Source organism: Fomitiporia mediterranea, assembly GCF_000271605.1.
Source record: "Fomitiporia mediterranea MF3/22 unplaced genomic scaffold FOMMEscaffold_6, whole genome shotgun sequence".
Classification (NCBI taxonomy): domain Eukaryota; kingdom Fungi; phylum Basidiomycota; class Agaricomycetes; order Hymenochaetales; family Hymenochaetaceae; genus Fomitiporia; species Fomitiporia mediterranea.
The window spans coordinates 3,111,140-3,126,564 of record NW_006760391.1 but is presented as its reverse complement, the minus strand read 5'-3'; the positions used below and the strand labels follow the sequence as shown (position 1 = coordinate 3,126,564).

Genomic DNA, 15,425 nt, shown 5'->3' with positions numbered 1-15,425 from the left:
CAGGCGCACTTATTCGATTTACCTAATACGCATGAAGCTTCCTCTGGTCAATGACGACACTCGTACTCAACCACTCGCTCCTCAACATCCACAAAGCATCAGCAAACTCGACACATATACGTTTACCCAGTCGTACTTCCTACCATGGACATGGGCGACATCCGAGTGAGGTTATCATACCGAGTAAGTATCATTGTTCGGGCGTGAGCCGTGCAAAAGTTGAGCTTGGTTTGGTAGCTTGCTCGTAGGAAGAGGAGTGTGCCTCGTTGGGTGCAGGACAGGCAGCCTAGATTCCCTTTCTGGGCCTGATCGTAACACCAATGGGAGAGAGATGGTACCCGGAACTCGGTGTGGCGTGCCGAACGCAGTCAGAAGTCTCCGTTGAAGTAGATACTGTGCTCTATATGTATTAGGAGTAAGGGAATTATGTATTTTTAGTCTTAAGTACACACTAAACGTGTTAGTTGAGGAATTATTGTTAAATATGGCTCAAGAAGTATCTGACACTGTGTCTGTGGCCAATTAGGATGTGGGCGATGGCAGGAACGTGCCTTTGTTATACATTGTCCGTTTGAGTATGAGGATTGACGAATGAGCGTATAACCCAACTCTGGTATCGAAGATGGTACGTTGTTTGTTCACTATATCGCAATAAAACAACAATCAACCTCAGCGGGTACTTTGCAGTGAAATGGATATATTGACTACACGAAACGGTCTAGGAATATGCTGCAGACACTTCTGGGGAAAATCATGAGTGCTAGTAAAATTGAGGTTGACGCAGAAAGCCTATTTGCGAAGATGGACGAGGTTGTAGAAGATACGTTATCTGCAGTGAAAAAGGTGGTATTTAAAAATTGCATGCATATTCATGTTGTTCATCAAATTATTTGTAGGACTGCCTTACTTTCCTCAAAGCTCTCCTTCCAGCCCTTCCATCCAACAACTTGCACGTTATATCAGCAATCATTCCTGAAGCAGTTGTTAAGAAAGGGAAAGAGAGGTTATGTGAGAGGCTTAGAGGGATCACACAAAGAGGGGGGATAGTGGACTCAGCTCGCTCTCTTGCGGCTTGCTTCATTGTCTGTTAATTAGTTAGTCTATATATACTATGTAGGTATGTCTCAGATGTAGAATGTATGATGGAAGGTATTCCATCATCGTTCGTCATTGCTTGTAATGTAGTTTATATCATCTGAGACATACTCTTGTGTAGTCTCGTCTTAACACTCCCCTTCAAACTCTTACTAGGTCTAGTAGACTTGTAAGATGTTTGCTTACAGTATGTATAGATAGTTTAATCATTATAACTGCATTGTACAATTGTTCGTTTGTGTAACACGTTTATAACTTGATGTAGTTAATAATAATATTATTAGCATTATAGTAATGCATTGTCTGTTCTGAATGTCATCCACTTTGTGTTAAGTTCGTCCAATGTTATATTAATTAAGTATATTTAATTAGTTTGTTCATTCATAATATACTGTTCAATAACAGTATTGTTATCACAATAGATTGTTTGTAAATGTTATTAAATAATTTGTAAATGCTTCAGAGACCTGCAGAATCTTGTCAGCATACATAGGTATGTATATACACATATTTAAATCATAAATGCAATTGCTCGTTTTGTTTTATTGTTTGTTATTCAGTCATATCATTTGTTATTAAGTTTGTTTGAGTACTCTAGTAATTTCCTTTTACTTCACTGTGAAACTAATGAATCATGCTAGTAAAATGTATATTTGATGTTGTAATAATATCCTTCTTTAATCATTGCTGTCCATGTTTGTCTACATTTGTATATACATTAAGCATTCAGTAATAGCTGATTTATGTCTTTAGATTGAAGTGTTACATTAATTGTATATTATAATATCAATAATAATATTTGTTTTTGCTAGATTGCTTCATTCTGAGATTAATGAGGTTTTATACTAATGTATATTTGTTGCATAGATGTTATGTCTGGCTGCAGGCAGTTCACTATGTGTCTAAGTGCATCATATATGTATTATATCATGAATGTATTGTTTGTTCGTTTGCTTTACATTATTGTTTATATCTGTATATTAATTTATTAATGTTATGTTTGTTAATTGATTGTTTCTAATACATTCTGAGTAACTATACAATCTGTTACATTGTTTCTTTAATAGCCAACATAGTTATCCATTGTAAATCATTACTAACATGCATTTGTATTATTTATCATTAACAATGTTATTGTGAATTGTTGCAATTATAGTATTATATATATATATGTGTATGTTACAGTTCTCTACTCTTGTACCTTCAGTTCTAAGGGTTCCACACCCTTCTGTACCAGAACTCAGGACTTCTGTCCCTTGGGGGCACTGTCTATAGACTATATGTGTGCTGACTCTTGCTACTACCCTTCCTTACTTCATCATTCCATTCCTTTGACCACCCCTTCATTCTTTGTATCATTCTATAGTCTCTTACCCTTTGTCCATCCCTTCATTCTTTGTACCTTTATCTTTAACATTCCTTTCTTTCATTCTTCATAGCTTATCATTCTTAAGTAGCTCATACTCTCTGAGTACTCTTGTGTAGTTTAGTATATATAAGTGTACAAGATCAGACTGGTCCTGTAGTCTTGATCTTGTCTACTCTAGGTAGTCCTGTACTCTTAGGCTCACTCTATATACTCTACTCTTGTCTCACTCTCTCTCTCTGCCTGTTCTGCAAGTTCTGACTATGTTCTAGTACTTGCATTCTGTATTTCTGTTATGTAGGATAGTTGTAGCTTGGGTCCCCTTACTAAGCCTTCAGGTCCCCTCTACACTGTTACTGACATCAGATCAAGACTACCTATTACTACCCTACAACTCTCCTACATTTTGAGCATCAGTACTCACTATTGTGTTAATCTCTTTTCTTTGTCCTGACCCTTCTACATTTTTAAAATTTTAAACCCCTTTTAAACTTTTACTACCCTTCTTCTATTCATTACCCCTTTTAGTTTAGTGCCAATTCCTTTGTAGTGTAAATATAGACCCTCCTACACTAACCACCACCCCTACTGTCCTACTGGATCAGTAGTTACAAGCAGAACTAACTTAATATGTGTAGACTTCTATCTAAGAGGCCTTTACTAACTACATACCCTCAGCCTCTTCAGAACCTGTTTCAATTGTTCTAGAAGTTGTAACCTGTTCTAGAAAGAAAGTACATGTAGCCTACTCTTTAGACTTTAATAGGTAGCACTTTGAGGACTTCTAGTACTAAGTTGAACTATATGTAGCTACTACTTCAACCAATCTATTCTCAGATCTCAATTGTGTCCTATTTGTCCTCTCCTTTATAAAGGAAGGTAACACAGCCACCTAGGCCTAGAACTGGATCAAAGGCCATTGGATTAGAAGCCTAATCTGACTTTAGAACAATGAGTCATACTTGGAATTTATAAGGCAGCTCTGTACTTCCTTCATTAATCTAAATGAGAAGTGTAATACACAGAACAAGCTTGTATCTCTGTAACAGGGCAAACATTCTACTAATGCCTTCTTTCAGGAGTTTGATATCTTAGCCTAGAAGGCAGGATTTGTACTTGGGTTCAATAATGTCCTTATCAGAATGCTTGAAAAAGCTCTTCACTCAGAACTAGTCAATAAGATCCTTAGAATAACACTAGAACTGGTCACTTACACTGAGTAGAAAATGTATACCATTTCCTTCAACCAAGCTACAGTCTGAATGTGTCAAGTCTGTACAGAATGCTTACACATGTGTTTAGCTCTAACAGTTCTAAGCCTTTAGATTGATCTGCCTATAATTTACAATCAATCTGTTCTGATAGACATTAGAGAAGCCTGAAAGTAAGGAGCATACTTTGCCTGTAGAAAGTCAGGGTACTAGATTAAGGACTGTCTACAGAAGTAACAGTATATCTGTCAGGTCATTAGAGTAATAATGAGTGACAAGCAGGATTTGTAGTAAGAAGCCTTTTCTGCAAATCTAGAAGTCACCTTAGAACTCCTAGACCCTGACTATATACTCTAGGATTTTGTAGAGGCCTAACAGTAAATGTAGTACTGAAGGGCTATAACTCAGATTTTTTAATAGCCACTTTTGATTCAATAGACACTGTAGGATTAGAAGTAAATAAAGTAAGAAAAGTAGAAAAAGTAGAAAAAGTAGAAAAAATAAATTAACAAAATTATTTATTAGAAAGAAAAAAGTTGGAAACAAAAGTAGATAGTTCTCCTATTTCTTCTGATTCTTTTGATTCTTCTCTTCACACTTTATCCAAGTCTAAATCTACACAATCCAACCTGTTACTTCTACATTCTAAGATCTTAGAATGTTCAGAACACTACCTAGCCCTGTTTACTACTCAGTAGTTTGTTTATAGTATTAAGTAGGGATAGTCTCAGCTGAGTTCACAGCTAAGGACATAGGTCTGTCCTTGTTGAAAGAGAGAGGTTAATAAGGAAATGTTAGTACATATACTTACTCTCTTAAACAATAAGACTGTACAAGCTGTACATTCCCTTCAGAACAAGTAGTAGTTCATCTGAGAATGTTCTGAGTACTAGCTCTAGGTCCCTGTCCTCTTGGCTCCCTTCTTAGAATCTCTCTAGATTCAAACAATAGCTCTAGTAAACAGTAGATACACTAGTTTGTGTATTAATAAGGCCTTTGTGTAGGAACACTACCTCCCTACTTAATACATTCTACTTCTGATCCTAGTATACAATACAGACAGAACCCTGAACCAGAATGGTCAGATTACTAAGTTTGTCCAACTACAGATGACTATTTAGGATTATGAGGAAAGTATTGAGTTTAGAGTCACTAACCTTAGAAAGATAGATGTCTTTATCAGATTTGAATAGCTTAAAGCTTACAACCCTACTATTAACTAGTTAGAGTAGACACTTGTGTTCAATTAGTGTTCTGAGTCTTACAGCTACCTTATACTACTGTTCTGAGTAAATACAGACACTTCTAATGTTACTAACAGTTCTGATGAAGGTGACTAGTTGTTCTTCTTTGATTAGGATAGATATGTAAATACATATTCTAGTCAAAGCAGAACAGAGTCAATCTAAAGAATGTCTAAGACAGAACCAGTCTAGAACCCTCTCAGAATAACTCTACTCTAGAACACATATAGACTCAGCTTGCTGGATTTTGTCTAAGAGTTCCCTAAAGTCTTTAGTGAAGAGGAATTTGACTAGCTTCCTAAATACTGTCTCTAGAATTATACAATTGAATTGACTAAGGGTTTCCAACCTAAGGATTATAAGGTCTACCTACTTAACAGAGACAAGTAGGAGGTGCTTAACAAGTTCCTTTAGGAAAATCTTTAGAATAGCTAGATCTGACTCTTAAAGTCCTTTATAGCCTCCCCTTTCTTCTTTATCAAAAAGAAAGATAGGAAGCTCTACCTAGTCTAGGATTATTATTGTCTTAATAAGAGTACTGTCAAAAACAAGTACCTGCTCCCCCTGATTCAGGAGCTCATTAATAAGACACATACATTCAGGGTTTTTACTAAGTTGGACATTTGATAGGAATACAATAACATTTGAATCTAAGACAGAGATGAGTAGAAGGCTGTATTCTAAACTAATTGTAGATTGTACAAACTAACTATAATGTTCTTCAGACTAACTAACTTGTCTACAACATTCTAGTCATTTATGAATCACATCCTTACAGATCTGATTAACTCAGAGTATGTTAGTGTGTACCTAGACAACATTCTAATCTTCACCTAGACAGTTGAGCACTATTACTGACTAATTCAAGTGGTTCTACAACAGCTCTAAGATAATAAACTGTTTCTCTAAGAAGTAAAGTACTCTTTTGTACAGGAGTCAGTAGATTATCTAGGCTTTGTAATTAGTAGAGGAGAGGTCTGTATGAATCTAACAAAGGTAACTACAGTTTAGAACTGGCTACAACCTTAGAACCTGAAACAGGTCTAAGTGTTCCTTAGGTTTGTAAACTACTACTAATACTTTATTTAAGGCTTTAGTACTATTGTCTGGCCCCTTCACAATCTTACTAGCAAAGATGTTCCTTAACAATAGAATGATTAGTAGCAGTCTGTGTTTGAGTCCCTTAAGTAGGCTATTACTAGCAAGCCTGTATTAATAGTTCTGACAGTTGTAGACAAGTTCTGAGTTAAAGCCAACTCTTCTGACTTTGTGAATAGAGTAGTACTGTCCTAGTTTATTGACAGAAAGTAGTGTCTAATAGTATTCTGATTAGAATCCCTCTCTGTAACAGAACAGAACTACTCTATCTATAACAAGAAACTCCTTGTAATTGTCTGTTCCCTAGAGGAGTAGTGTTAATATCTTCTTAGTACTGTACAGAAGTTTGAGATTTAGAGTAATCACCTTAATCTCTAGTACTTCTGAGTGCCTCAGAAGCTCAACTGCTACTAAGCCTGCTAGATGTTAGAACTATAGAACTTTGACTTTGTACTAACTTACAAACCTAGAATACAAATGACAAAAGCTGATTTACTCTCAAAACAAGTAGGTTATAAAAGGGGGGAGAATAATAACAAAAATCTTGTTCTTCTAAACAATTCCTGTTTCATGTCTAAGACAATCTGAGAGATCTGACTTGAATCCAAGGATGTTAACTTTGTCACTTACATATAGTAAGCTCTAAGACACACACAGGACTAGGTTGTAGTGAAGCAGCTAAAGAAGTAGGCAAGGGATTAGGAGGAGGATAAGGATGAATAGGTTTACTAGGAAGGCTAACTATACATTCTAAAGGATTGGAAGCTGTAGGAGGACATTGTCTAAGCTTATCATAACAATCCAACTGTAAAACATTTAGACTAACACAAAACACAGGAACTCATTACTTGGAACTACTAGTAGTTCAGAATGTAGAGGGAAATCCTAAAGTATGTAACTAGTTGTAATATATGCTAACAGACTAAGGCCTACTAGACAAGGGTTCAGACTCCCCTACATCTGTATTAGATTCTAGATCACTCTTAGGAAGAAGTCTTAGTGAACCTGATTAGTAAGCTACCTGAGTCTTAGGGTTACAACACTATCTGTATAATTGTTAACTGATTCTCTAAGCAAGTCTACATAGTTCCAACCTGAACAGAACTCACTTCTAAAGGTATAGTGTGTATTTATCAGGATTATGTCTTCTAGTTACATAGACTCCCTCAGAAGCTTATTCATGATTGTGGACTATAATTCAAGTTGAAATTCATACAAGACTTGTATGTACTTCTCAGAATTTAAGGGAACCCTTCTACTACTTATTACCTACAGACTGACAGTCAAACTGAGTGAGTCAATCAGGAGATCAAACTCTACCTCTGAATGTTCATCAATTATTAGTAATCAGATTAGTCTGAATAGTTAGCTCTGACAGAATTTGTACACAATAACTAGTAACACTCTGTAACAGGACAGTCCCTGTTCTTCCTCAATTATGAGAGACATCTGTACTAGGAGACAGTTCTAAACCAGAACAGTAGTTCTGAATCTGTAACAAACTTTGTAGAACAGATACACAGAACCAGGGAGGATGTACAAGCTCTTTTAGAAAAGGTAGTGTAGGTTATAAAGTAGAACTATAATTAGAAGAGGTCCACAGCTAAGGATTACTAGCCTAGTGACAAAGTTATACTAGAAGCTACTAACCTAACCACAGATTGCCTAATGAAGAAGTTGGACAACAAGTGCTTCAGACCCTTTGTCATTAAAAAGAAGGTCAGTGTCTCTACCTATAAACTCCAACTTCTAGTAACATAGAAGCACATACACTCAGTGTTCAATAAGGTTCTATTGTCTTAATACTATAATTCTAGTTTTTCTTCACAACAAAGACCCTCTCTACCTCTACCAGAACTTATTAGCTCTAAACTGGAATACAAAGTAGAGTACATAGTAGATACTAAGCTAGTACACAGAAAGCTTAAGTTCCTTATCTACTAGAAGGGATACCTGGTTGAAGAACACACTTGGGAACCTGCTAAGAATCTTACTCATACTACTAAGACAATCTAAGACTTCTATCAACTTCATCTGAGTACTCTACATTAACTCTGCCTTACAGATTTCCAAACCCTACTGTTCCAACCTATACCTGAGCTACTAACCAAGCCTAATGTTTACTAATCAGGACAATTGGTTTTAGAGAGGGGGTGATGTTACAGTTCTCTACTCTTGTACCTTCAGTTCTAAGGGTTCTACACTCTTCTATACTAGAACTCAGGACTTCTGTCCCTTAGGGGTGCTGTTTATAGACTATATACATACTGACTCTTACTACTACCCTTCCTTACTTCATCATTCCATTCCTTTAACCACCCCTTCATTCTTTGTATCATTCTATAGTCTCTTACCCTTTGTCCATCCCTTCATTCTTTGTACCTTTATCTTTGACATTCCTTTCTTTCATTCTTTGTAGCTTATCATTCTTAAGTGGCTCATACTCCCTGAGTGCTCTTGTGTAGTTTAGTATATATAGGCATACAAGATCAGACTAGTCCTGTAGTCTTGATCTTGTCTACTCTAGGTAGTTCTGTACTCTTAGGCTCACTCTATATACTCTACTCTTGTCTCACTCTCTCTCTCCACCTGTTCTGCAAGTTCCAACTATGTTCTAGTACTTACATTCTGTATTTCTGTTGTGTAGGATAGTTGTAGCCTGGGTCCCCTCACTGAGCCTTCAGGTCCTCTCTATACTATTACTGACAGTGTATATTATGACTATTGTTCTTTGCTTTTTCTTTTTGCAAAGAATAATGTATTATAACACAATCCACATATAATTAATATATTGGATTATATTTACTATAATTGTCTCCTAGCATTCTTTAGTTAATCTAGTACTATACACAATTGTAGTATTTGTTCAACATTTTATTTGTTAATTGGTTTGCTAGGTAAAACATTTTATATATCAGTTTTATTTATTTTATTTGAATCATTGTATAGATATACCTATTAGTATCTATCTAATGTATTTCATAGTATTATAATACTGTTCACACTTGTATTAATCACACAGTAAGGGCAAATTAATTGTTTGTACAAGAATCAATTTAATAGTTTTATTTAATTATATGTATGTGCTCCATACTTGTTTATATAGTTATTATCTGTGTATTGTTCAGTTGTAGTTGTGAATTATATTGCAATTATATTCATATTATCCTATGGATATATTATTTATTGTTTTATGTATGTTCCAAAGTATTATTTTTGTTATTCATCACTTTTATCTATGAACTATAGTCTGAATTGATGAATTATTTTGTTACATAATGTGATAATTGTCTGTATATTATTTATTTTCGTATTAAACACTGTTAAGTTAATTATATTATTATATTAATATTATTTGCCAAGTATGAGCATTTGTTTCATAGTAGAATTATTATTTATTTAATGTTGAAGTTCAATCACACATTGTGTTGACTCCTGTTATTTAGTTCCAATCAATGTAGTTTTGCTTTGTACCAAATGATTTACCTTTATGATCCATTATGTCTGTCTGTAACTTCTATCACTTAGTTAGTGCTTAGTCTGTGAATTTCATTATTCTTGAATTTTGTTATTCTATTTTTCATAGTGTCTGTAGTGTTATACTTTTTGTTCTGTTGTTTATATTTAGTTATTAATTTTTCGTGCATATTATCCATTTTCTCCCCTTCAATTCAAGAAGGTATTTCTTTAAAGAATTGGATATTTCTTTAATGTTTATTAATTGTTGTTATAATATAATATTTATATATAATAATTGTAATTGCTTTCATGGTTTGATTTCTAATTATTAGTATTTTAAAGTAGTGCATAATGTTTGTTATGTTCTATAATAAGTAATTTAAATGTTATTACTATTATATCTTTGTTACTGTTAACGTTTGTCAACTTATATAATGTGTATTTTGTTTGTTATAGTAGATAAGTACACATTATGTATAATATACAAGTTTTGTTTGTGCTTGTTATCTTTTATTAATTATTGTTTGTAATTATGAATGAATATTTTGTTTTTGTGTTGAAAACATATAGTAATTTGTTTGTTTCTGTATAATATTTGTTTAATAACATTATAATTATTATTCATGTAGCACTTTTAATAAGTGTGCTGAGTTTTATTAAGTGTGCTCACATCCATTATTACCTATTTTATATTATACTGTCTGAGATAATAGCTTAAACATTTTATTAATTTATTTAATCATATTATATTATGATTGTTTTTGATTGTAATTATTATAATAATGTGTTCATAATAATAATATTTGTATTATTTGTTGTAATAGCCTTATCAGCTTAATACTTTGCTCCTACAAGCTACATTGTCACAATGTAAATTTAATAATCATTTGTTAAAGTATATACACTGTACAGTTGATGTTACTGTTACAACTTCGAAATTTATTATATAATCAGCTGCTGTGATAACACATTCTGTGTAATTAAGTTGTATTAATGTGTTGTTTTGAGTATATTAGAGATATAATTCTTTTGTTCATTGTTAGTATACATTTACACAATTGTATTAATGTGTAAAGTAGTATCATTTGTTTAATAGTTATAATTTTTGTACTTGTCTTGTACTGTAATCAGTATTTATACATTATAACATTATTCTTTTGTGTGTAGTTAGTTTATATGCTCTGTAGCATTGTTTTTTGGTTTGTAGTTATTTATTATACTTTTGTATATCCATACTTGTCTGTATATCTTAGATATGCATATTATATTTGGTATCCAATAAGTAATCATAATATCTGACATGTAACTGCTGAATCTGACATGTTTCATAATAATCACTCAACTGTATTATGTGTTAGTTATTATATTGTTCTGTATTTGTTCCATTAGTTCTATCTGTATTATTATCATTATCATTGTTATTATTGTTGTTATTATAGTGTCCACAATTGTATTATTGTTTATAATACATGTTAAATGTTTTATTTATTCGATTTAATATACTGTTTAGTATATATGCACTTGTTTTGAGCATTAATTGTTCAGTCATGATATTACTATATGTGTTATTATTTGATTTATGCTATAACATAGTATGTTTGTTCATTGACAGTGTTAATCATTTGTACTATTGTAATGTTAATAGTAGAAGAGTAGCATTTGCTTTATTAATCTTTTTAACATTTGTCTGTAGTATGATCAGTTAATTTATTATAACATAATCTCTGTGATATTATAGAATATTTTAGCATTTAATAATCATAGTAAGTGATACTCATTGTAGTTTCAATGTCACCTGCATAGATTATGTTACTACTGGGCCAATGATCATAATCACTAAGATGACAATCATATAATGTCTAGGTTGTATGTAGTATAGTGGATTGTGTGTCTGTAGTGTATTGATTTGTGTTTGGGATACTCAGACAGGTGAGTCAAGTTCTGTGTTGTAGTATGCTGCATGTGTGCATGTGATGTGTAGAACTGTATAGAGTATAGACATAGTAGAGTGTAGATAAAGTGTAGGTAGGGAGCTCAAGGCTCATAACCTGTTAAGAAAGGGAAAGAGAGGTTATGTGAGAGGCTTAGAGGGATCACACAAAGAGGGGGGATAGTGGACTTGGCTTGCTCTCTTGTGGCTTGCTTCATTGTCTGTTAATTAGTTAGTCTATATATACTATGTAGGTATGTCTCAGATGTAGAATGTATGATGGAAGGTATTCCATCATCATTTGTCATTGCTTGTAATGTAGTTTATATCATCTGAGACATACTCTTGTGTAGTCTTGTCTTAACAGCAGTGCTTGGTACAAAGGAGCTGCCTGAGAATGCCTGCCTAGCTGCATTTGACTCAATAGTCACAATGGCCTACAAGATGAAGGAAGGCAGTAAAACATACTTTAGTACTCTCTATTTTTCTGTAATTGTTAGGAGAATGTGTTCTCTAAGTTGATAGTACAGTCTGATTGTAAATTAAGCTTACAGCCTTTACACTAACTATATTCTAAGCTACTAAGACAGGATATTATGTAAGGAACAAGAAAGATACAAGAGTCAAAAAAACTAAAGAACTACTATATAAAATAAGTAGTATTTATAATGTAGAGAGGACTAAAAGGCTTAGAAACAAAATAAAAAGAGTAATAAAAGTATGAGACAATAAACAAAACATATAAAGGTAAAAAGGAATAAAGAGAACAGAGAGTATTGAGTAAATAGCTTGACCAGGCTAAAACTTAGTAAAATGGGAAAGGTCAAAGGAAGCTATAAAGTAACCGCCACTAGTAGACACTAAGTGTGTACAATCCTGTACTTCAATCCAGCAGTGTCTCGATTGCACCGTAATGTAACATTCCTCTCTGTCTTTGTTTTTCTAGAAGAAATATTCAGGAGGTGTGTAAGTACTAGCATGACCCTGTCTATCCCTAAGATTACCTACGAGATCGCTACCTCCGCAATGCCGCGGCGAACATAGGTTTTAAGTTTGGACAGAGTACAACAACGGATGGTCATCACAACATTATTGGATGAAAGAAGACGCCGGAAGAGACCTTTGACGTAGCGGGTGCAGTAGGCGCTGCGCAAGTTCGCTTCTAGTGCGATTCGGCATTCCGCGACTTTGCTTGATGGTGACTAATTTTATGTTAACAAAAATCGTTGAGACCGCTAAAGTCTTGAGCGCTGTGTGTCTATGCCTTGCATGAGAATATCTCGGTTGCCTTTGCTATTCGTACTCCAGGCGATGACTGTCTGTGCTAGAATGATCAAGCTCAGCGTGTGACGGCGGGTGCAGTTCATCTGGATAAATCTTCAGCGTCCGCTGCATACAACTGACAGCTTTTGATCTTATCAAGCTTTGGGGATGGACTGTGGGGTCTTTGTTTGATCTTCTTGCAAAATATATTAGAAGGGGTCAAAAGTGAGCTTCTGCCGCACCATCCGCACGTCCTTGTCGGAGGTAGGTAACCAAGTCATTTCGTTTAGCCTCGTATCCAAGGGGAATAGACTTTTTCTGAAGCGAATTCTGGACCTGCGTCTTACTTATTTCCAAAATCTGTCAAGGCATTTTGGGTAGTGGGACCTTTTCCGTCTCCTTCAAACAAGCTGTCTCACTATTTGAACCATTAGCTTCATTTTTGCGCGGGCTTGTGAGTCTGCTGTGCACACTCCATCATTCTCCTTCCTCCAGGCCCAGCTTTTCTCTCTCCCCTCCTTCCAAAGCGCTAAAGACAAGGATATGCCCGACTCTTTGGGTGAGGTCACTCCGGCCCAAGTGGTACAAGGCATACGAGATGCGAATACAACGCGCTACATCAGTGGTAAATATTTCCCCTCACCCTTCATCAATTTGCTCTTCGTCTTCTACTATTATCTAATAAAACCCATTGTAATCCATGATTCACAGCGATAGGGCTTGTCCTTTTGCTTTATAACCACATACTCAGCTTTCCCGACGAGGTAGAATTTATCTGGAGTGCTAGGTCTTCCTTCGCGAAACATGTCTTCCTCCTGAACCGTTACGTCGTCTCAGTCGCACAAATATGTGTCGCGGTCCGTAAGTAACCTGTATCATTGTTGGTTTTCCTGCGCCACTTACTCTTGAATCACATCATTCGTTTGCTCGAAAGTCATGAACCATTTTACTGATGACGCTCTACCTAATGCTGTAAGCCGTACAGTTACGTTAAAAATGGATGCTCACTGAGCCCCTTCTTTTCCAGAGTTGTCAATTAGTCATCACTGTAGCCTTCATCATCGGAATCTGCTCAATCGCAAGCGGGAACGTCCTGGTGATTCTGCGCGTCATTACACTGTGGGACCGCGATAAAGTATGTCCTCCAACGACGGCGTGCATTTTTGCATTTGCTTTCCGCCCATTGCTGAAAACTTCCTTTACTGATTATATAGTACATTGCCTGGCTCATGGCCATCGGTTTCTGCGCTTCATTCACGTCCACAGCAGTTTTCGCGATCATTGTCCTCGTCAATGCATACTGTGAGTGTTGGACAAGTCCTTTGTGCGCCTAGGTTAGTTAATAGTCCCATGTTTCTCTCAATTCGATGTATAGCTGGTTTTATGTACGTGCCCTTCGCACATACCTGTGTGTCCACCATCAAGTCTCCGGCTCTTCCTGGTGTCTGGGCTTCTCCGGTACGTCCAAACAGAGATTGACTCTCGCTACATTTTTTTCTGTAATTGACGTTAGTGCTTGCGTTGACATTTAGCTCATCTTCGAAGTCATGGTACTCACGCTGGTCATCTATAACGCACTCAACCGGCCTCGTGGGAGCACTACGCCGTTGCACCGTGTCCTGCTCCGTGATGGGATTCTTTTCTTTGCTGTGCGTCCTGTGTCTATGATTTGCCTATTCGTAACAATCTTATTGATCCTTAATTAATTAACCTTGAAAATCGTGTCAGTCTCTCGCAAGTGAGTTATTTTGCCAATTTGTATGGGTTGCGTCCCTACTCATGAGCTCGCTTGTCGCAGCTCTACGAACAATAAATTTAATCGTGGCTATAATTTCAAGGGTAGGTTTACAAGGCTAGGTATATGCTCTCTCAACATGCTTGTGCTAACTGTTTTGAACTAGCCAACCCTCGTCTTTAGCGGTGTATTGTAAGTAGCATCCATCATTGTTCCCATACCCACAGAATCGCACAGGCGCACTTACTCGATTTACCTAATACGCATGAAGCTTCCTCTGGTCAATGACGACACTCGTACTCAACCACTCGCTCCTCAACATCCACAAAGCATCGGCAAAGTCCGCACATATACGCCTACCAAGTCGTACATCGTATCGTGGACATAGTCGACAGCCGAGTGACATTCTCACACCAAGTAAGTATCGTCGTTCCAGCGTGGTCCATTCATAAATTGAGCCTGGTTGGTAGCTTATTCATAGGCAGAAAGGGCACACTGCTGGTGCAGGACCGGTGGCCTAGATTCCCTTTCCAGACCTGATTGTAACACCAATGGGAGAGAGATGGTACCCGGAACTCGGTGTGGCGTGCTGAACGCAGTCAGAAGTCTCCGTTGAAGTAGATACTGTGCTCTATATGTACTAGGAGTAAGGGAATTATGTATTTTTAGTCTTAAGTACGCACTAAACGTGTTAGTCGAGGAATTTTTGTTAAATATAGCTCAAAAGGTATCCGACACTGTGTTTGTGGCCAATTAGGATGTGGGCAATGGCAGGAGCGTGCCTTTGTTATACATCGTCGGCTTGAGTATGAGGATTGACGAATGAGTGAATAACCCAACTCTGGTATCGAAGGTGGTACATTATTTTTTCGCTATATCGCAATAAAATAATAATCAACCTTGGCGGATACTTTGCAGTGAAATGGATATATTGACTACACGAAACAGTCTAGGAATATGCTGCAGACAAGAAATGAGCGACGTGTATATGCAAGGGGAAAGAAAACCCAAAAGCCTGTAAAGA

At 36.0% G+C, this 15,425-nt stretch overlaps 1 protein-coding gene across 1 annotated transcript; it reads left to right on the top strand.

Annotated features, from left to right (window-relative positions):
- Window positions 1-13,209: 13,209 nt before the first annotated feature.
- Window positions 13,210-14,922, top strand: FOMMEDRAFT_156690 (uncharacterized protein; the record flags this gene model as incomplete). The annotated part of the gene is made up of 11 exons (XM_007266954.1): window positions 13,210-13,291; window positions 13,378-13,527; window positions 13,601-13,638; window positions 13,694-13,801; window positions 13,881-13,968; window positions 14,042-14,124; window positions 14,199-14,315; window positions 14,395-14,505; window positions 14,568-14,593; window positions 14,673-14,818; window positions 14,891-14,922. 11 exons carry the CDS (start codon window positions 13,210-13,212, stop codon window positions 14,920-14,922), a joined length of 981 nt encoding a protein of 326 aa, XP_007267016.1.
- Window positions 14,923-15,425: the final 503 nt, after the last annotated feature.